This window comes from Onychomys torridus, chromosome 4 (assembly GCF_903995425.1).
Source record: "Onychomys torridus chromosome 4, mOncTor1.1, whole genome shotgun sequence".
Lineage (NCBI taxonomy): Eukaryota > Metazoa > Chordata > Mammalia > Rodentia > Cricetidae > Onychomys > Onychomys torridus.
Window position 1 is genome coordinate 62,718,272 of NC_050446.1, and position 23,241 is coordinate 62,741,512.

General features: G+C 34.7%; 2 protein-coding genes and 1 pseudogene across 2 annotated transcripts in view; all 3 read right to left on the reverse strand.

Annotated features, from left to right (window-relative positions):
• Nucleotides 1–2,850: 2,850 nt before the first annotated feature.
• Nucleotides 2,851–3,830, reverse strand: LOC118582504 (olfactory receptor 8K3-like). Its single transcript, XM_036185435.1, has one exon. It carries the CDS (start codon nucleotides 3,810–3,812, stop codon nucleotides 2,871–2,873), a length of 942 nt encoding a protein of 313 aa, XP_036041328.1. The 5' UTR covers nucleotides 3,813–3,830; the 3' UTR covers nucleotides 2,851–2,870.
• A 12,560-nt stretch (nucleotides 3,831–16,390) lies between these two features.
• On the reverse strand, nucleotides 16,391–17,369 carry LOC118581782 (annotated as a pseudogene).
• A 3,958-nt stretch (nucleotides 17,370–21,327) lies between these two features.
• The window catches only part of LOC118582303 (olfactory receptor 8K3-like), a 29,226-nt gene continuing 27,312 nt past the window's right edge, over nucleotides 21,328–23,241 (reverse strand). The window contains 2 exon segments of the mRNA XM_036185050.1: nucleotides 21,328–21,458; nucleotides 21,461–22,227. Of these exon segments, the coding sequence (XP_036040943.1) occupies nucleotides 21,328–21,458; nucleotides 21,461–22,227 (898 nt within the window).

A 23,241-nucleotide genomic window follows, 5' to 3' on the forward strand; every position in this document is an offset into this window, starting at 1 on the left:
TAGCAGGTGGATGCAAAGATGACATCAACTTATTCATTCTTTGTTTCTTTTGTTGTTTTTCTCTGGACAACATAGTAAGTTGGAAGTACTGAGAGTCTCCCTGGGAAGGAGATCTGTCTTAGTTATAGCTTCTATTGCTGTAAAGAGACACCATGACCATGACAACTCATAAAGAGTACATTTAATTGGGGTGGGTCACTTACAGTTTCAGAGGTTCAGTCCATTATCATCATGGTGGGGAGCATGGTGGTATGTAGGCAGAGGTGGTGCTGGCTACAACTTGCTAAGCAGGCCACAGGAAGTGAACTGGCACACTGAGTGGCATCCTGAGCATAGAAAAGCTCAAAGCCTGCCTCCACAGTGATACATTTCCTTTAACACGGCCATATCCACTCCAACAAACCCATACTTTCTAATAGTGCAACTCCCTATTAGCTTATGAAGACCAAATGCATTTAAATTATCATGTGCTGTGATCTCGAGATTTAATTTTAAATATAGCAATATAATGAATGTAAAGCTACTGTTTTGCTCCAAGAGCAAACCATAGTGTTTAGTCTTGAAACCCATTAGCTATATAGTATGTACACACTAAGGGATTGTATAGTTGTGTCATGCAGTAATAATTTGTTTAATTCTTCTAGTTAAGAAATACACAATTTTAGTTTGGCAGAAAAATTATAGGACTAGATTATTTCATTTTCTATAATATTTATTATATTTTTCCTGTTATCTACACTTAATTTCTCCATCAAATCACCTATACTGAATTTGAGCAAGGGTAGAATTATTTTTATTGAGGAAAACTTCATTTGTTATTTTCCTATTATGTTTTTCAGATTTTTGTATTTTATTATATTTTTATTATTGAAAACCATTTTTAAATTTAAATACATATTTATCACATTCTTCTGCTCCCACAAGTTCTTCCAGACCCTTTTCCCCCTCCCTACCCACTGAAATTTAACTTCTTCTCAACAAAGAAAATCAATACAACAATAAAACCAAACCCCAAAAGAAACAACAACAAAAATTCCACCAAACTGTAAATAAATAAATAAAACTGTGGCATCCATTGTATGTTGGTCAAATATTCTCACAACAAAAAATAAACTTTATTTTTGTTGTGTGTATGCATGCATCTGTGTGTAGATATGTGCACATGAGTGCAGGTGTTGGCAGAGGACAAAGAATGGCATTTGTTCCTGAGAATCTGGAATTGTAAGCAACCTGACCTGGTACTTGAAACAGACCTCAAATTCTAAGCAAGGACATTATGCTTTTTAACCACTGAACCATCTTCCCAGCCCCTATAATTACATTTAGAAATATTTTGCAAATATTTTCTTCTATTCAGTATCATCATGTATGTCTATGTTCACATATGAGCCAGTGTGTACGTATAAAGGTCAGAGAACATCTTTCAGGAGTAAGTTCTTTCCTTCAGCCTTTGGTGAGTCCTGGTAATTAAGCTTGTGTTGTCAAGTGTGGCAAGTGTGTTTAACCACTGAGCCATCTTACCTGTTCTCTACTCCTAATGTTATAATGTCTAGGGATGAAAACATATTACGTCACTACTATGCCTTAATCTCAAACCAGCTCCTGTTTTCATAGACACCCTAAGATTCTCTAATTTATTTTAAGTCTCTTGTTCTAACCAGCATTTTTATTTGAATGACTTTTGTAAAGAATTTTAAATTCAGTGAAACAAATTTTCTTAGTAATTGTTTCATCCAATTCTAGTTTATTGTTTATAAAAATTTTAGGCTATAGGAAAATATATAAAAATTTTGAAGTAGTCAATAATTTACATAATAGTAAAATACAAATTGACTTTCAAAATAATTGATATGGTCAATTTTAAACATCATCACTTTTTATTCTTTACCGTCTGTTACTTGATGTGATATCTAAAAGTATAATATATTATATTTGGTACCCTCAATGAATGTATTGAATCCAATAGTGTCCTCAGTGTTGCATGAGCTAAATAAAAGGATATCTTTTCAACAGAGAACAAAAACAATACTTCATACATTCAGGTATTATATGCAAGAATAAAGACAGCACAACATTTAAACTATTTTTATTATTTTGATTTAGAGAATTAAATTATGTAGAAAGAACAAGCAATAAAAGATAAAAATTGAGCCAGTAAAAAATAAATAAATAAAAGGAAGATTTATAGAAGCCCTTGTGGCAGAACTTAAGCATCTATCTAAAGTGGTACATTTACTTAAAGTCACATATACATGAATTAGAAAAAAATAGACACTACTAACAAGCCACAGGATATCTGAGTGACAGAATATGCCAAATTAGCCAGACCTAGGGGCATCCTAGATTAAAGTAATGTTGATGAGAAAAACAGAGGAGCCATAGATGCCCCTCATGGGATGGGGCAATTAAGCAAGGTCTGTGGTGATTTATTAGCAAAGCAGGGGAACTTGCTTACTCTGTGATCAAGTTAGATTTTCATACAACTCATAGAAATGAGTGGATCCTAAAAGGTAAACAAAGATGTTTACATGAAAAATGTAACAAATGAATCAAGAATACAACCACCATTTAAACCCTGCTATATAGCTCTGGTCCTTTCTAAATAGTACAAAGCTATATCATTATCTTGTGATCTTTATACTCTAAGTATATTTTGAGTGATCGTGTATCTAACATTGTTAGAAACATAATCGAGACCTCTTAAGTAAAATGGAATGAAGTCTATTGTTTTCTTCAGGAATTCATATAGAGAATTTAGATGTTTAACTACTAGGCAGAACGTTATCATTTAATTCTCTGTTGATTCTTTGTACTTTCTAAGTTTTTTTTGTGGAAATCAAAAATTGAAGGACTCCAGTCCTACCTGTATTTCAAAGGAAAACACCATGTATTTTTTTCCCTGTCCTATGAAGAGCATCTTTTACATCTTTGTTCCTCAAGCTGTAGATCAAGGGATTCAACATGGGGATGATCAGGGTGTAAAAGATGGAAGCCACTTTGTCAGTGTCAAAGGAGTGACTGGATTGGGGCTGCACATACATGAATATCAAAGTTCCATAGAAGACAGTGACCACTGTCAGGTGAGACCCACAGGTGGAGAAAGCCTTGCGTCTACCCTCAGCAGAGTTCATCCTGAGAATGGCTATGAGGATGAGCAGGTAGGACACAAGAACAACTAGGAGAGAGGAAACCAAATTAAAAGCTGCCAAGAACAACATTATCACTTCAATTTCTTGTGTATTTGAGCAGACCAAAGATAACAAAGGGAGGCTGTCACAGTAGAAATGACTGATGACATTGTAGCCACAGAAAGACAAAGTGAAAATCTTAATTGTGATTAGAAGAGCCACAGTTGTGCAGTAAAGGTAAGGGATTACCACCAGCACCCAGCATACCCTTTGTGACATGATGACCATATAAAGCAGAGGCTTACAGATGGCCACATAGCGGTCATAGGACATTGCAGACAGAATAAAGAGTTCACAAGCAATGAACAGAAGAAAAAAGGCTAACTGTGTAGCACAAAGGTTAAAGGATATTCTGTTTTGACCAACAATAAAATTTGTTAACATTTTGGGTCCCACAGCTGTTGAATAACCAAGATCTGTAGTAGCAAGATGTCTGAGAAAGAAGTACATGGGTGTTTGCAGCCTAGAATCCACCATAGTGAGGACAACCATGCCCAAGTTGCCCACCAGTGAAATCAGATAGATGACAAGAAACAGTCCAAACAATGGGGCCTGTAGCTCAGGGTAGTCAGTTACTCCCATCAGGATAAATTCAGTCACTACTGTGAGGTTGTGGGTCTCCATCCTAGCTTATAAGAAAGCCTGTTCTGATTAGAGAAATCAGCATTATAAATAGAGTTCAATTATTTTTAATTGGAGGAAATTTTTATAAAATGTTATAGGTAAAATAAACCTGATTTTTCAATTTCCAAAATTTAAAAATCTTTAATATGAATATATAACATACCTCCATATGATTTCAAAAACAAAAACAGATGCAGATTGCAAGAATGATTTTAAACTAGATTTGTGATACAAAATAACAATCCCCATTAATCAGACTGATGAATACCCTGTCATCATAGAGCCTTTCTCCAGTAACAGATGGAAGCAGATGTAGAGATCCACAGTCAAACACCAGTCCAAGCTTCAGGAGTCCAGTTGAAGAGAGAGAAGAAGAATTCTATGAGCAAGGGGCATCAAGATCATGACGGGGAAACCTACAGAGACAACCAAACCAAACTAGTGGGAACTCATGAAATTTAGACCAACCCCTATGGAGCCTCCACAGGACTGGATTAGGCCCTCTGCATAAGTGAGATGGTTGTGTAGCTTGATCTACTTAAGTGGCACCCTGGCAGTAGGATCAGGATCTATCCCTGGTTTCCTGAGCTGGCTTTTGGGAGCCCACTACCTATGGTGGGACATCTTGCACAGCCTTGATGTGAATAATCTACTGAATGTACCAGGCTCTGCTGACTCGCCATGGGAGGCCTTATTTTCTTGTAGGAGGGAATGGGAGCTAGGTTGTGGGGAGAAACCTGGAGAGGCGGGAGGAGGGAAGAGGAGGATCTGCGATAGGTATGTAAAATGAAAAAAAAATCATAATAAAAAACAACAAAAAAATCCTCAAATAACATAATTCAATGTTTACAAATATTTGGGTTTTTTTGTTTTTTGGCTGGCAGATAAATCTCTCCTCATATCTGGTGGCTACAAGCCACCTAAGCTGTGAAATACCCTATTTCATTGAATATTTAGCCCCTAATAATATTTAATGTGATATTTTCCTAATTTCAAGATTCACAAACCTAGGTAGATGGAAGATGAGACAGTAAGTAAAAAGATAGCTGAAAATAGAGATTGGAGATACAATTTATTGACATATATAGTAAAATGTTTCAATATGTTAAAAACTTTGGATGTCAGTTATGTAAAGTTTATTGTACTTCTTTATACTCTTTGATCTTCATTTATATAAATACAAATGATTGTGATATGTAAATAGTATATTTAGTAATATCTCATAATGCATATACTAATCATCCTTCAAGAGCAGCTAAAGTATATACAAAAAAATCTACCACCTCTCCCTTTAAACTGAATTATGAAATACTTATACTTACAGATACAGTAGCTAAAAGTGTTAGCTTGTAAAAGATATTGAGTAGATGTGTAAGTTATGAAGGAACCAAAGAGAATATATTCAGATACATATTTCTGATGTATTTTAACATAGTATATACACAAAGTTAAATTTTGGCAAATACTTCATTGAAAACACTTTTTAGCATGTTCCAACCTGATGTAACTATTCATGGTTTGAAGAAATGAATGATGATTTTATACTATGTTGTATCTATTCGTCCCCAAGAAACTTTCAAAAGTCACATGTACATACTGGTTTGCATTTTTAGCCAGGGCATAAACTCACCACAAAGAGACCGTGTTCACAAGTGTTTTTGTACATCTTGCTGGTCAGTACTGAACTCTTTAATGATCTGAAATGATAAATAGCTAGGTAATTAGGTCAAGCATCTTGTTTTTCACTGGACCTATTTCAGGCTTTATCTTCACTATGCCAAGGTTATATGTGATTGTGTGCTGTGTTTCAATTGCTTCTTGAATAATTGTATAATCATTAAATAATATGTGTATATGGTATAAATGTGTGGTCTTATAAATTTTTCTTTAAGGAAATATTTCAATATAATCTTGATAACTTTATTTGTATATTATAGTCAAAAACTTATAAACATATAAAGATGTCTGAGCAAATTAGGAAGAATGATTTTTAGTATTGATTTAATAATGAAGATTCAAAATTCTTCTTGTATAAAGGAACAAGAAGTGTGTGGTTTATAATAATAAAATTTAATACTTCATGTTGCACATATTTTTATATGGTAAACAACACTATAAAGATAAAATAAAATAAAAGATTAAATTGCATGGATAATTTGATATGATTTGAAATCTTCCTGTGTATTATGTACATGATTTTTTGGCAAATATAATCCAGAACACATTGGAGGTAACTTCTAAAATCATAGGATATGTATATGAACACATACCACATCTCATAGATTAAATATATATATATATATATATGTCAAAATTATCAGTTTTGTTGATTATTGTAATCACCCACATTGACTGAATAAGAAGAGATTACAAGTAAAAAGACAGTTCATTGTGAGGATGCTGGAAGGACATAACTGTTTGTGTAATCTATAAATTAGCATTAAGGTCAAATGATTTACAATGTTAGTAAAAACACTATATTTAATTTGCTTTACTCACTTAAATGTTGTTTATAGTTTATGGCCTCAGATACCTTCCATATATGAAAAATATTAAATTATAACAAGGGAATGACTTAAATAAATGCTTTGTTTCCATTTTATTGCTGTATTTTGAAATGCTGAAAACTTAAAAAGAAGCAGCAAAACATAAATTAAATATTTCTAAAATGGTAGTTAAAACTGTATCCTATCTACAGATTTAAGAGTCAATGCAAGAGCCAAACATGTTTTTCAGAGTTATTATCTTTACTGAGTGTTGGAAGACTGCTTTTCAAACTCTAAAAAAATCATTATTAAAGTGTAGAACAAAAACAAAAATAAAAAATAAAGTGTAGAACAATTTCATAATCATAAAACTAGAAAAATATCATCTCATATTCAAATAATGCTAGGCACACCTTTGATGACTTGGACATTTCATTTAATTAATTACATCTATATATTTATAAAATATAGTATTATTGTTTCAGAGAAGCAAAAATAACTGAGTATTAGACACAGGAATGTGATATGGACTCCTTGAATTTCAAATTCTTTCATAAAAAAATCAGGACAGTAAATTCATATTTAGATCATATTAAAATCCAACTTATATTAAACTATGTATATATGGCATATTTTAATAAAGTGTATACAAACATAAATTTGACAAATAATTCATTTAAAGTTCTTATTGGCATACATAAAATCAACATGTCTTATACTTGATTTTGTGAAAAATAAATGAATCAGTAGGTCTATGATATGTTTACATATAAAAACTCTTGGTGGGATAACATTTCTGAGTAATTTTCAAAAATGCTTAAATAAACTGACATTCTTTAGATACAAGTATTAAAAATTAACATGAAGAAAAACTGAGAGCATCATAGAGAATTTAGAAAGCACATCATCGGTGTTAGAAATGGACACTGAGAAATTGTTGGGAAAGGCTGAGTTTTGACAATAATTGAAATCACTGCTGACATAGAAGGCTGTGTCACACTGTTACCTGTATGAAACCACTGTCTTGAATTCCCAGTGTAGTTCTTAAAAAGGAGTTTCTAAGGTCAATTTATGTGTTTTTCAAAACCATAGAAGCGTCTCCCTCCGGATCTTCTAAGCAAATCAGTGATTGCACCTGAATAATTTGAGGAACTAATGAGATGTCTAGAGGTTACAAAATAATTGTCAAGGAATGCTGTTGTGCAACTGTGACCTTATTTGTTTATTTATGTATCTATCTACTTATAATTCAAAAATTTGCTTATGTAAATCTCTCCTGTGTTGATACTAGGATTTTAAAAATATTAGTACTCTCACATTCACTATTGTATGTGTACTAGCCAAGATTTGAAAATTCATTCTTGAATTGATAAGTAGAATTATTTATTTATTTATTTATTTATTTGTCACTGGATATTGCAAATCTTAATGGTGAATTAATTTGAAATGTTTGATAGCTTGTATAGACTTGCAGAGAACATGATGAATGCGAAAAGACAAACACACAAATGCAAATATTGCATGGGTCCCATTAAAGTAAATAAACAAATATTGGCTACACCTGCCCAAAACACAAACATAACACAAAACAAAGAGAGAGAAATACTTCCTTTGGCCAAATCAGAACATGGGATGGTATTTGTTTAGAGTTTACTGTTGTGCCAACCTGAAGTTACTAATAAACAGACTGAAGTGCCAGGTGTAAAGAGTTACAAATGAGGAGATTTACAGTGAAAGTCCGGGCCAACAGCCGCCAGCACACTTAGTACACTTGATACGGTGTAACATTTTGCTTTCATGAAAACACTACTCAATCACATCAAGTAGGAATGTAATTCAAACATATGGTTGAATAGATACGGGAATTGAAAAAAATCATACTATTTAAAACAGAGTCAAGAAACTAAGATCATCTTTACCATGAATAATTCAGAAAAATAAACACAACAGAAAAAAAAACCCTAGGTTTAGAAAACTTATTTCTAGTTCCCTGAGGAAGTGAGCAATTGGAGAGGAATGGTTAACAAATTGCTTTGAAGTGGAAGAATTTGTTCTGATTTGGCATTTTTGCCTTATTTGTTTTTGTCTTATTTTCAGGTTCATGGTTTTGTTCTGTTATTTTCTTTGGTTTTTGTGGTGGCAGAGAGAGAGAGAGAGAGAGAGAGAGAGAGAGAGAGAGAGAGAGAGAGAGAGAGAGAGAAAGTGAAAAGAAGAGAGAGAGGGGGCAGACCCAGGGGCAGGGAGAGAAAGAACATAAAATTGGTTAGGTAGGGTGTAGGGGAGGTTATGAGAAGGTCTGAGGGATGGGAAAAACATGATCAATATTGCATGAAAAATATTCAGTGACAATTAAAGTGTAATATCTGAAACTACACCAACAATGTCTGATCAAAGGGACTGAGAAATGATCATGCCTGACTGGAGGGAGGAAAGCACACTGGGCCTCCTTCCTGCACAAAGAACTAGAGACACCAGAGGAAAGCCAGGGGAAGCAGAGGTGACTTCCTCAGGGAAGAGCACAGTGAGTGGTTGTTCAGTCCCAAATTGCCAGCTCTGTAAAATTAACACACAAGTAACATAACGGGGACTGAGAAGATTATATTTCGGAATATATATGCATATCCTTCTACACATATGTGTGCATTAGCAAGTAGCAAAAAAAGAGGCCACACATTTGAAGTTGAGAAGGGACAATTTGGAGAAAGTAAACGGAAGGGAGAAATGTTTTAATCAAGTTATCATGACAAAAGTTTCAAAACCAGAATTTGATCTTGAGACAGGTTGTGGGTAATGCACATTATTGAAATGCAACAATTACCACTAAGATTGTTTATGGGATGTGAATTCACCTCATTAAATTATTTTTCCTTCAGCTTGCTTATTATTTTATTCATTATTTATATAACTTCTTGAGACATAACTATCTTATATTGAACCCTAATAACTTGTTCACTTTCCCCAAGATAAATGTATGCTTTGCATTCTATCAGATTCCCTCTGTTGTTAGCAGTAAGCACTAGCAGGTACCACTCTAACGCAAGGTGTCATGAGTGAGTACAAATCTATGCACTCATCAATAAAATCCAATGAGTTAGACATATTTTATACATTATTGTGCTAATCAATTTAATATCTTATACTACAAATCCATAGTTTTTTGTAAGGTGGATACTTTCAAACCTATACAAAGTTCATTAATTTATCTAAAACTTATTTTTTTCTTAGATAAAATATAATGCTGTTAAATATTTTAATCTTTTGTTTATCAGCTGAGCTGAAATGGTTGCATTATTGATTCCTTTTCTTTGTCTCCCTGAAGTGACCAAAATGTAAACTTTTTTATCTTTTATTTTTTAAATTTTTATTATTTTTTAAAATTTAATTTAATTTTACATATCAGCCATGGGTTCCCCTGTCCTCCCCACTCCTGCCCCCGACCCCGCTTTCCCCCCAGCCCACCCCCCATTCCTATCTCCTCCCGGGCAAAGACTCCCCTGGGGATTCAGCTCAACCTGGTAGATTCAGTCCAGGCAGGTCCAGTCCCCTCCTCCCAGGCTGAGAAAAGTGTCCCCGCATAAGCCCCAGGTTCCAAACAGCCAACTCATTCACTAAGGACAGGTCCAGGTCTCACTGCCTGGGTGCCTCCCAAACAGTTCAAGCTATTCATTTGTCTCACTTATCCAGAGGGCCTGATCCAGTTGGGGGCTCCTGAGTTTTTGGTTCATAGTTCATGTGTTTCCATTAGTTTGGCTATTTGTCCCTGTGCTTTTCCCAGTCTTGGTCTCAACAATTATCTCTCATACAATCCCTCCTTGTTCTTGCCAATTGTACTCCTGGAGTTCCACCTGGGGCCTGGCGGAGGATCTCTGCATCCATAAGAAACTTTTTTTTTCTCTGTGTAGCTTTGCGCCTTTCCTGGAACTCGTTTTGGAGACCAGGCTGGCCTCGAACTCACAGAGATCTGCCTGGCTCTGCCTCCCGAGTCCTGGGATTAAAGGCATGCACCACCATCACCCAGCTTGTAAATTTTTTAAAAACTATAATATTATTATAGTATAATACTATTGCATTATATATTACATATACTATATAATATATCATTATAGTATAATACTATAGTTATGATAATTATATAACATAATGGTATTATGTGATAATTATATATTATAATTATAATATTATACTACGATATTATTACATCAAAATTATAGATCATGATCAAAACATACACATTTTCTAAAAAAGTTTCTCTTTTGTGAGTATATGTGCATTCATCTATTTCATCCAGTTTGCTAAGGATTAATAGACAATTATTAACTGAAAAGAAGTCCCTACATTATCAGTGCTTAAAGCCCAAGGAAGATATTACAGAGCGATTATACCTCATTTATCTTCCAGTTAAAAAGTAGCAATGTGATAATTCCCTACCAAGAAACAAATCAAATTTATGGGAAAAGGCTTGAGTTGTTCCTCTTCACGGAGAGACTGTTCCCCCCCCCCCAGTACTTGAAGTGCTTACTCCATAGAAAGACAGCTAAGTTATTAAAATTGCATGGTGTTCTTGCCAAGGATCTGAAGAGATTCCTAGCTCCTACAACACATAGGTTACCAACACTTGTAACTCCAATTTCAGGAGATCTGAAATTTTCTTGCTTCTTCTGAAACACACACAAACATACCACCATAAATATAAAAACTATTTAGATGAACAAATTCATGATGATTCGTGCTGTCAGATAGTGTTTCAAATATGTGTCATAACCAAAATATCAGCAAATTAAAAAATATATACTTTGTAAGTTTTAATAGTAACAGTAGTGAGGCTGTGGTGGTGCATGCCTTTAATTCAAGCACTTGGGAGGCAGAGCCAGGTGGATCTCTGTGAGTTTGAGGCCAGCCTGGTATATAGAGCAAGATCCAACCTGGTATATAGAACAAGATCCATGGCAGGCACCAAAACTACACAGAGAAACCCTGTCTGGAAAAAAACAAAAACAAAAAATAGTAACAGTAATATACTGTGTATATTAATTTTGTATTAGATACATGTATTTCAGGAGAGAGATGGTGTTCAGGCAGGACTCAAGGATCTGGTGTAAATGTCTAAAGTCCTGGTTCAATATCTACCTCAAGGAAGGCAAAGTTTGATTGGTTGTATGAGTTATAAATAGTATTATTTGCATTGACATTTTCACTCTGATGAAGATATTCTCTGCAACAGTGATCAAGTCAGCACCACTTAGATGATGTTTTGTTTATTTGGCTTTGATAGCATATCCACAGTTCAAGGTAAAGCAAAACTTAAAGCAATTTCTTTATGAATGTTACTAGTGCTTCATTTTAAAATCATCTTTTGTATCTCAGATGCCCTCAACTAATTGGCAAAGGCTGGTCTTGAAGTTCTAATCTTAGTGCCATCACATTATAAGGTAGGCTTTCCATTCCATAGACATTTTAGCATGTGACTTAAACAAATATTATTTTCTGTATATAATGAATACTTCATCTATCCCTTAAAGAGAAATGGGTATTAAGGAGTTATGATTAGGCCATTAACAGGATAAAAATAACATAATAGATGATTTCATAGGGAACTGAATCCATGTACCACAATCAGTCCATTCACTTATATATACATGTGCTCTGGATTAGACAAAATTAAATGATCAATTGAAATTAGTTCCTGTATAATCAATAAATATATAAAGCTAGTAGGCACTGCTATGGTCTTTTCTGAAAATAACACAGCAATGAGAGATCAGATCACTGTATCTGGCTGTAATATGGGAGATGAGTCCATTGATATAAATGAAGACTTAATATCTAAGCAATACATTTCACATCTTGATAAATTGATTGATAAAGTTTAATTCTTTTCAATCAACTTATAAATGTTTAAAAATACTGTAATATAAAGAATGAACTCATAGAAAGTAAAACAAAGACACACATTAACATTGAATGATTTATTGTAATATGTAAAATACAATATCCATTTAAGTCCTCCTGACAACTTTTTTCTTTATTAAGAAACTTTTTATTCACTTTACACACCAAGGATAGATTGCCCTCTCTTCCCTCCTCCTGTCCCTCCAGGTTCCTCACCCCCAACCCATTCTACATTCCCTCCTCCTAAAAGGTAAGACCTCCCATGGGGCATCAGCAAAGCCTGGTATATTCAGTTGAAGTAGGTCCAAGCCTCTCCACCTGCATCAAGGCTGTGCAAGGAACATAAATAATGGGCTCCAAAAAGCCAGCTCATACAACAGGGATGGATCCTGATCCTACTGCCAGGGTGCACCTTACCTTACACAGACCAAGCTACACAACTGTCTTGCTCATTCAGAGGGTCTAGTCTAGTCCTATGGATGTTCCACAGCTGTTAGTCTAAAGTTCATGAGTTCCCACTAGCCTGGTATGGGTGTCTTTGTAGTTTTCCCAATCATAATCTTGATGTCCTTTGCTCATAGAATCCCTCTTCTCTTTCTTTGAATGGACTGCTGGAGCTTAGCCTGGTACTTGGCTGTGGATGTCTGCATCTGCTTCCATCAGTTATTGGATAAATGTTCTGTGATGACATTTAGGTTATTCACCAATCTGATTACCAGAGTAGTTCAGGCACCCTCTCCACTATTGCTAGTAGTCTAATCTGAGGTCATTCTTATGGATCCCTACAAACATTTGTACCACTAGGATTCTCCCTATCCCCACTGTGTTTCCCTCTGTCAAGGTATCTCTTTCAGTGCTCTTCCACTCGCTCCCTAGACCATCCTGTTCCCTTATGTTTTCACACTCCATCCCCTATGCACTCTTGTCCCCACCTCCATCTTAGTTTACTCATGGAGATCTCATGTATTTCTGCTTCCCAGGGTGATCCATGTGTCCCTGTTAGGGTCCTCCTTTTTAGCTAGCTTGTCTGGAGCTGTGGGTTGTAGTCCGATTATCCTCTGCTTTACATCTAGTGTCTACTTATGAGTAAGTACATAATCATGCTTGTCTTTCTGAATCTGGGTTACCTCACTCCTTAGGATGATTATTTCCTAGTTCCATCCATTTGCCTGAAAATTTCATGTTGTCATTATTTTTTACTACTGAGTAGTACTCCATTATTTTATGCACCATTTCTTCTTCTTCTTCTTCTTCTTCTTCTTCTTCTTCTTCTTCTTCTTCTTCTTCTTCTTCTTCTTCTCCTCCTCCTCCTCCTCCTCCTCCTCCTCCTCCTTCTTCTTCTTCTTCTTCTTCGGTTTTTTGAGATAGGGTTTCCTTGTGTAGATTTGAGCCTTTTGCTGGAACTCACTTGGTAGTTCAGGCTGGCCTTGAACTCACAGAGATCTGCCTGCCTCTGCCTCCCAAGTGCTGGGATTAAAGGCATGCACTACCACTGACCATCATATGCACCATATTTTCTTTATCCATTCAATGGTTTAGGGCATCTAGGTTGTTTTGAGGTTCTGACTATTACAAATAATGCTGCTATGAACACAATGAATCAAGTGTCCTTGTGGTACAATTGAGCATTCCTTGGGTATATGCCCAAGAGTAGTATATCTGGGTCTTGAGGTAGATTGATTCCAATTTTTTTTTTTTTGTTTTGCTTTGTAAAACCACCATACTGATTTCCATAGTGGCTGTACAAGTTTGCACTGCCACTAACAGTGGAAGAATGTTCTCCTTGCTCTACATCCTCTCCAACATTTGGAAAGGAAGAAGTCAAATTTTTACTTTTTGCAGATGGTATGATAGTATACATATGTGACCCCAAAAATTCTACTAGGGGACTCCTACAGCTGATAAACACCTTCCATAATGTGGTGGGAAACAAGATTAACTAAAAAAAATCATTAACTCTCCTATATAAAAATGATAAACAGGCTAATAAAGAGTTCAGAGAAACATTACCCTTAACAATAGCCACAAATAACATAAAATACCTTGGGATAACACTAACTAAGCAAGTGAAAGATCTGTATGACAAGAACTTGCTCAATCATACCACAAGGGCATTTGCTCAGCTATGTTCATATCAGCATTGTTTGTAATAGCCAGAACCTGGAAACAACCTAGATGCCTTTCAACTGAAGAATGGATAAAGAAAATATGGTATATATACACAATGGAGTACTACTCAGCAGAGAAAATCAGTGACATCATGAGGTTTGCAGGCAAATGGATGGATCTAGAAAAAATCATCCTGAGTGAAGTAACCCAGACTCAGAAGGACAAACATGGTATGTACTCACTCATAGTAGGATACTAGATGTAAAACAAAGATGACTAGACTGCTACACAACTGCAGGGAGGCTACCTAGAAAATGGAACCTTAGGAAAGACACAGGGATCACCCAATGACAGAGAAATGGATGAGATCTACATGAACAACCTGGACGACAGTGTGAGTAATGAAGGGTAAGGTTTGAGGGAAAGAAAGCTTAGGGGAGCAGGAGATCCCAGCTGGATCAAGAATAGAAAGGTAGAACAAGGAATAACAGATCATGATAAATGAAGACCACATGAGAACAGGAATAGTCAGAGTGCTGGAGAGGTCCCCTGAAATCCACAATGATACATCCTCTGTAGACTGCTGGCAATGGTAGAGAGAAAGCCTGATCTGACCTAGTCTGGTGATCAGATGGCCAAACACCCTAACAGTGGACCTGGAACTCTCATCCAATAATTGATGGAAGTGGATGCAGAGATCCTCAGCCAGGCCCCAGGTGGAGCTCCAGGTGGCCAAATGTCGAGAAAGAGGAGAGACTGTAAGAGTGTGAATTGTTGAGCCCAAGATTGGAAAAAGCACTGGGACAAATATCCAAACGAATGGAAGCACATGAATTATGAACCAAAGGCTGTGGAGCCATCAGCTGGATCAGGCCCTCTGGATAAGTGAGACAACTGAATAGCTTGAACTGTTTGGGAGGCATCCAGGCTGTGGGACAAGCACCTGTCCTTAGTGCATGAGCTGCCTGTTTAGAACCTTGGGCTTACACAGGGACACTTTGCTCAGCCTGGAAGGCGGGGATTGGACCTGCCTATACTGAATCCACCAGGTTTAAATGAATCCCCAGGGGTGCCTTGATCCTGGAGGACATGGGAATGGAGGGGAGGGGCTGAGGGGAAGGTGGGGATGGGAGCGGGAGGGGGGAGGACAGGGGAACCCATGGCTGATGTGTAAAATTAAAACACAAATATAATAATAATAAAAAATTTAAAAAAAGAACTTTCAATCTCTGAAGAAAGAAATTGAAGAAGATATCAAGAAATAGAAAGATCTCCCATGCTCATGGATAGGTAGGATTGACATAGTAAAACTGGGAATCTTACCAAAAGCAATTTATAGATTAAATGAAATCTCCATCAAAATCCCAAGACAATACTTCACAGACCTGGAAAAAACACTAGTCAACTTCACATGGAAAACAAAACAAAACAAAAAGCCAGGATCACTGAAACAATCCTGTACATTCTAGCAACTTCTGGAGATATCACTTTCCCTGACCTCAAGGTCTACTATAGAGCTATAGCAATAAAAACAGCTTTGTATTGGCATGAAAACTGACATGTAGACCAATGGAACTGAATTGAAGACCCTGACATTAATCTGTTCACCTATGAACACCACACCTGATTTTTGACAAAGAAGCCAAAACTGTACAATGGAAAAAACAAGGGTTGGGGATTTAGCTCAGTGGTAGAGCACTTGCCTAGCAAGCGCAAGGCCCTGGGTTCGATCCTCAGCTAAAAAAAAGAAAGAAAAGAAAAAAGAAATCATCTTCAACAAATGGTGGTGGTATAACTGGATGTCAATATGTAGTATTGCAAATAGGTCCGTATCTATTGCTATGTACAAAACTCAAGTCCAAGTAGATCAAAGACCTCAACATAAATCCAGTTATACTCAAACTCATAGAGAAGAAAGAACTAGGTAACATTGAATGCACTGGCATAGGAGACCACTTCCTAAATATAACAACAGTAGCACAGACAGTGAGAGCAACAATCAATAAATGGGACCTGTTGAAACCGAGAAGCCTCTGTAAGGCAAAGGACACAGTAAATAAGACAAAGCAACAGCCTAGATAATGGATTATTTTACTATTGTGAATTATTTGGATAACTTTGAACAATATAGGAAATGTACAATATAATATTATTTAGCTTTCCCATTGCTTTATTAATGGCATCTTTTGAATCTTTGTTCCTCAAGCAATATATTAAGGAATTTATCATATCAATAACCTGGGTGGAAAAGATGGAAGTCATTTTATCAGTGTCAAAGGATTGAATGGACATAGGTTGCAAATATATAAATAAATATAAAAGTCTCATAGAAGACAATGACTACTGTAAGGTGGAATCTACATGTAGAGAAAGCCTTCCTTTTGCTCTATGATGAGTTCATCCTGAGAGAGGTATGAGATTGAATAGATAGGACACAATAACTACCAGAAGGGAAGAAAGCAAATTAAAAGTTGATAAGATTAAAATTATCAACTCAATTTCATGTGTATTTGAGCAGGCCAAATATAACAAGGTAAGATCATCACACTACAAATAACTGATGACATTGTGACCATAGAAGGATAAAGTGAAAGTTTTTGTGATATGTAGAAGTGAGACAATTATACCATAGAGATACGAAATGGTGACTAATACCCAACATACTCTTTGTGACATAATGACAGTGAAGAGGAGTGGTTTACAGATGGCAATATAACAGTCACAAGACATTGCAGAGAGAATAAAAAATTCAGTATCAGTGAGTATAATAAAGAAAGACAACTGGATAACACAAAAATAAAATGATATTTTATCTTGATACTCAAGAAAATTTCTTAACATTTTGGGCCCTGTTGCAGTTGTATAGCCAAAATACTTAGTAGCAAGATGCCTGAGAAAGAAGTATATGGGTATTTGCAGACTCTTATCTATCATGGTGAGGATGCTTATACCTAAGTTGCCAACTAATGAGAACAAATAGAAGATGAAGAACAGTCTGAGCAATGGTGCCTGCAGCTGGTCTGTGATGCCTATCAGGATGAACCATCATTACTGTGAGGTTGTGGGCCTCCATTCTATCTCATCAGAAAACCTGTTATAAATAGAGGTACCAGTTTCATAGCAATTTCCAAATATATAGGAAGACTTTATTTTGATTTTGGAAACCAATATAAATGATATATCTCTAATGAAATAAAAAAGACATACATACATATCCTCATTACTTCATTACTTTTAATAATTTCCTTTGCCAAAAGGAACATAAGCTGTCACCTTCATCTCATGATTATAGTAAAACTATATGACATGGGATTATGACTGTTTGTCAAATATGTAAATGTATATTGCTCCAAATTGTAAAATTAAAAAGCTGATAAACCTTGCCGGGCAGACTCATGTGGAGATGTAAATGTATTACAGATGTGAAAGCAAGATAAATCTTAGAAATTGAAGAACACTTGAGTTACACATATTTGGGTAAAAATTATCCTTTTATTATTTGTTTCTTATATGATTAAAATTACCTTTAGACATTTACAAATTATATTATATTTTGTTATACTGCATAAAATTCACACCAATTATAATACAGACACTTACTGAGAGTTTTCAATAATTTAGACAAGGTCAGTTACATATGTAGGTATGTAGAATCCTAACACCTACAGATAAAACATCTAGAGTCATAAAACTTAGTCAATAGTCAATGTAATTTTATATGTATTAATAAAAGAATTGTAGCACTTCACACTTGGGCTTCTCTTTATTTGAAGAAATAAAATAGCATGTGATATATCTTAGTGATCACTTGCACCTTGACCTAGTGTATTGAAATGTTCATTTGGAAAAACAATTTTGGATGAATAAAATACTTTCTTAGCATAAATGAAAATATAAGGACTTTGTATTGCTTATGTAAAAGATGAAGGGAGACAAAATGTTTCAGGGATTCTATGCTCCATGGTCACAATTTACAAACATAATGATCACAGGGACTTCAAAACAGACACTGGTTGAAAAAATGTTTTCTATACATGGATGTGTACACCCAACAGGGTGGAGGCTTATATTTTTTGATAAATCTAAAAAGATGAGAAAATGAGAAACTGGTTGTGAAATGCATGTGACACACACAGGCTATCCCAGTATCAACCTTTATCATCCAATGGTAAATTTTAACACTGCTCTTATTTAGGATTATATATCTCTGTCCATTCTTAACTTAATGATTTTTTTTATATAAATTTCCTTCATCATATAATTTAATCTTTCACTACCATGGATTTTTATTATACTTCAGACATATATTTGTATTACAAATTAGACACTTGTTTTAGCTCATAAATGTTCTAGGAAAATATGAGACAATTAAAAATATTAAGGGAAACATAGTTTCTTAAAATGGAGTTAACATGTAAAAATACACTTCTGACAAGCAATCACTATATTTGAAAGAGAATGTATTTGTTTCAAAAGGTCAATAATAAATGTTACTGTTTTTTATTGCATATATGTTTTGAAGTGATATATAATTGCTAGAGTGAAAAACAAATTATTGTAAAATGGCATTTGCAATGATTCTTGGGTGTGACAGAAAAACTATTGTGGAATATTAGTTTAAGACATATTTGTTCATGCTGTGGAATATTTGTTTAATGATGCAAAGATTGCATTGTTTTATGTTGCATGTGTTTAACTAAGTAGAGCTGTGTTACTTTGCCTGCCCAAAACTCCTGATTGGTTTAATAGAGAACGGAGTGGCCAGTACCTAGGCAGGAGAGGGATAGGTGGTGCTGTCAAGCAGAAAGAATAAATAGGAGAAATCTAGGCTCAAAAAGAAAGTGGCAGAGCTAGAAAAGAAGGAAAGTAGGATGCCAGGGGCCAGCCAGGGCTCAACCACACAACCAGCCACAGAGTAAGAAGCAAAGAAAAAAAAAATATATATATAAATAAAGGTAAAAGCCAAGAGGCAAAATGTAGTTAAAGAGAAAAAGGATAATTTAAGTTAGAAAAGCTGGCTAGAAACAAGCCAACCTAATGCTGGGCATTCATAAGTAAAGAAAATTCTCCATGTATTTCTTTGTCTTTGAGAAAGCATTGATTTTGATTACTAGTCAGTACTCTAAGTAAATCAGAATTTGCTAAAATATGTGACTTGCACACCACAGTCAAAACCAACATGTATTAAATAAAATGTTTAAGGCAAAATAGCACAGTTAATCCTGAAATTTTACATTCCAGTCCCCTCCCCAAATCCTTCAGCTATTCTGTAGTTCACTCATACCCAAGGAACAGCACATTCAAGTTTGAATAACCTATGAATACCCCCAATTCACCTTGTTTATATCCACTTAACCATCAGTGATAAAACCCACAGGAAATGCCTCAGAGGGATTATGTCTTATTTATCTTCTGGTTAAAAATTAGCAAAATGGAAATTGCTGAATGATATGAAAAGAACACAACCAAATAATACTTCTGGAGTAAAGCCTCTTCTGCTGCTCTTGAAGGACAGAAAAAATATTTTGAGCACTATTTAAAACACATTAGCTCCTATTGTCAAGAGTATTTGTGATGTTGAACTGCTTTTCACACATGATTTGGATTTTTTTTTCCTTTGAGACAACATAATGTTCAAACCAATTGGCAAGTTTTTAAAATTAACTATCATTTTAAGTTTTAATATCTAATTAAGTTCTGTTTATCTGAATATTGTATTATATATTTGGTTGGTAGAGTCAGAGATGTTGGCTATCAAAGAATGCCCAAAATCCAGGAACAACAAAGTTTGATTTTTTTATATGGATTATAAACATATTTTCATAGTTTTTATTATCAGCTTGGTGATAATTTTCATCACTGCACACACATTTACAGTATATTTTGTAAGTTCTGAGGAATAAAGGATTTTGGTTACAATAAAATTATTTTTCAAGAAAAGAATAATTTATATAAAGAAGACTATTTAATATTTTAAAATATTTTTATTTTTAATTAATTTAATTTTACATAATAATATTGCATTAGCTTGGCTTTGGTGTCAAATCCACAAAAGGATTTTCAAGCAAAACTTAAGATATTGCTTTATGAAGGATTCTGGACTTTATTTCTATTTTTATATCATCTGATGTAGCCCTGATTGACCTCAGCCTAGCTATGTAGTCAGGCATGACTTGCAGTCCTCTTGACTCCACATCCCAAATAATTATAGGGGTGGCATGTCTTCCAGTAATCAAAACTTAGTATATACCTTACAAGTAATGTATTTTCTATGTAAAAAGAAAACATTAAATAATTCAGTAAAGAGAAATGGGGAGTAAGAAATTAAGATTAGCTCAGTAATAAAACAAAGGGGATAAAAGCTGCCATAGAAAATTTAAGACAACTAACATAATCACACACACACACACACACACACACATGCTCTGACTTACACAATATTAGATGATACATTCAATTTATGAAATATTTTATCATTAATATATGGCATTCATTGTTTTTATTGCAATTGTTTGGGAGGTAATGTAAAAGAAAAGTGATGTGAAATCAGGAAATCAGAGTCCCGTTGGAAAGAAAGCCTCTGTGTGATCTCATTTACTGGGATCCTAATATCAAAGTGATAAATCTCACTTTTCTAACATGGTGATCAAGATTCTTTAAGTGTTTGTAGAAATATATATGATTATCAAATGTATGTAAATATTAACAATGCAGGTAACACAAACAAATAGTTAGATATCAATGAACATCAAAAAATTTATTGTAAAGTTCAATTCACAAAATTAATTTCAATAATCAGAAACAACTGTCTCTCTCTTAATTCACATATAGCAAACACATTGTTACCTTGTTTAGATTTATACACTTTAAAAGAATTCTTCTGTGTTACCTCATTTCTTCAATTGTTTTGTTTATAATCTGTCTCCTCTTTAGAGAAGGATTGACTTTTACTGTTTTCTTTGCTGAAGCTTATAAAGCATTTAAATTTATTTGTGGTGAAGTATGACACCTTACAACATGCGTTTTTGTTTTTAGAAGATATTTTGTATTCTTTTTCCTGTCTTTTTAAGGGCATGTTTTATATCTTTGTTCCTCAAGCTGTAGATCAAGGGATTCAACATAGGGATAATTAGGGTATAAAAGATGGAAGCCACTTTGTCGTGCTGAAGGAGTGACTGGATTTAGGTTGCACATACATAAATATCAAAGTCCCATAGAAGACAGTGACCACTGTCTGGTGGGACCCACAGGTGGAGAAAGCCTTGCGTCGACCCTCAGCTGAGTTCATCCTGAGGATAGCTCTGAGAATGAGCAGATACGAGGCAAGGATGATAAGTGGAGAAGAAATCAAGTCAATAATTGATAAGATTAAAATTATCATTTCACTTTCCTCCTTATTTGAGCAGAGCAAAGATATCAATGGCAGACTATTACAGTAGAAATGACTGATAACATTGTGTCCACAGAAGGAGGAAGAGAAAATATTTATGGTGACTATGAGAGCAACAAATACACTGTAAAAGTATGGGATTGCCACCAGGACCCAACATACTTTTTGTGACATAATGACATTGTAGAGGAGTGGTTTGCAGATAGCTACATATCGGTCATAAGACATTGCAGAAAGAATAAAAAATTCACTAACAATGAACATACTAAAGAAAGACAACTGGGTAGCACAAAAATAAAATGATATTATATTTTTATCTACAATAAATTTTTTTAACATTTTGGGTCCCACAGCAGTTGAATAACCAAGATCAGTGATAGCAAGGTGTCTGAGAAAGAAGTACATGGATGTTTGTAGCTGGGAATCTACCATGGTGAGGATGATCATGCCCAAGTTGCCAACCAGTGAGATAAGATAGATGATGAGGAACAGTCCAAATAATGGTGCTTGCAGCTCAGGGCGGTCAGTGATGCCCATCAGTCACCACAGTAAAGTTGTTGGTCTCCATCAGGATTTATTGCAAAATCTGTTCTGAGTAGAGATCATTGTACAGTCAATAGTTTTCAAATCTCATCTTGTGAGTTTTTATTATTCAAATAATCTTTAATGAAATGTCTTCAAACATTTGAATTCATTTTGAAAGTAATTCTATTTAAAAGGGTGTACATACAGTCCTATACATGTCTATACAGACATACACAAACATATGGCTGGAAACAAACAAAAAACACATTTCTGAATCTTTGGTTCTCTACCAGTTAATGTTTTAATAAGAGAATATCACAAATCTTTGCCAAGATACATGCTTTTCCCAACTGTGATGAGAACCATCCCCTTAATACAATATTAGACATTAGTTAATCTAAAAAACATCCTTCTACCTCACATATCTAGCCCAGGAATCATCCAACCTCAATACCTAATACCATCAGGATCTGAGAATATAGGTATAAAAACAAATGTATATGTATAAATGAATTTATATATATGTATAGATGTGGAAAAATAAGATACAGTCTTTAAATTATAGATATTTGGATTTACACATATATTCATGAAATTTATTTTTATTTTGCTTTAATTTCTGATTATTACTCATATACTGTGACATAATTATTATATACTTTTAATAATAGGTAAGTTGCATTCTAAAGATAGTACATATGCTTGTAAAAAATGTACTAAATGTACATTGCTGGACATGGTGGCTCATTTATTTAATCCCAGTATGTAGGAGATAAAGGCAGATCTCTGGGAGTTCAAGGCCAGCCTGGTTTAGAAAGTGAGTTTCAGGATAGTGATGGCCAGGACTGTCTCAAGAAACCCTCTCTTGAAAAACTGAAAAAAAAAAAACATATAAATCTACTTTTATGTATAGATCTACAGAATCTTAATAGGTAAAAATAGAACATCTGAAGTTGTTATCACAACTAATATTGGTCAAACCTATGAATAACTATACTGTTACACATCGTGCTCATAACTGTCTTGATAC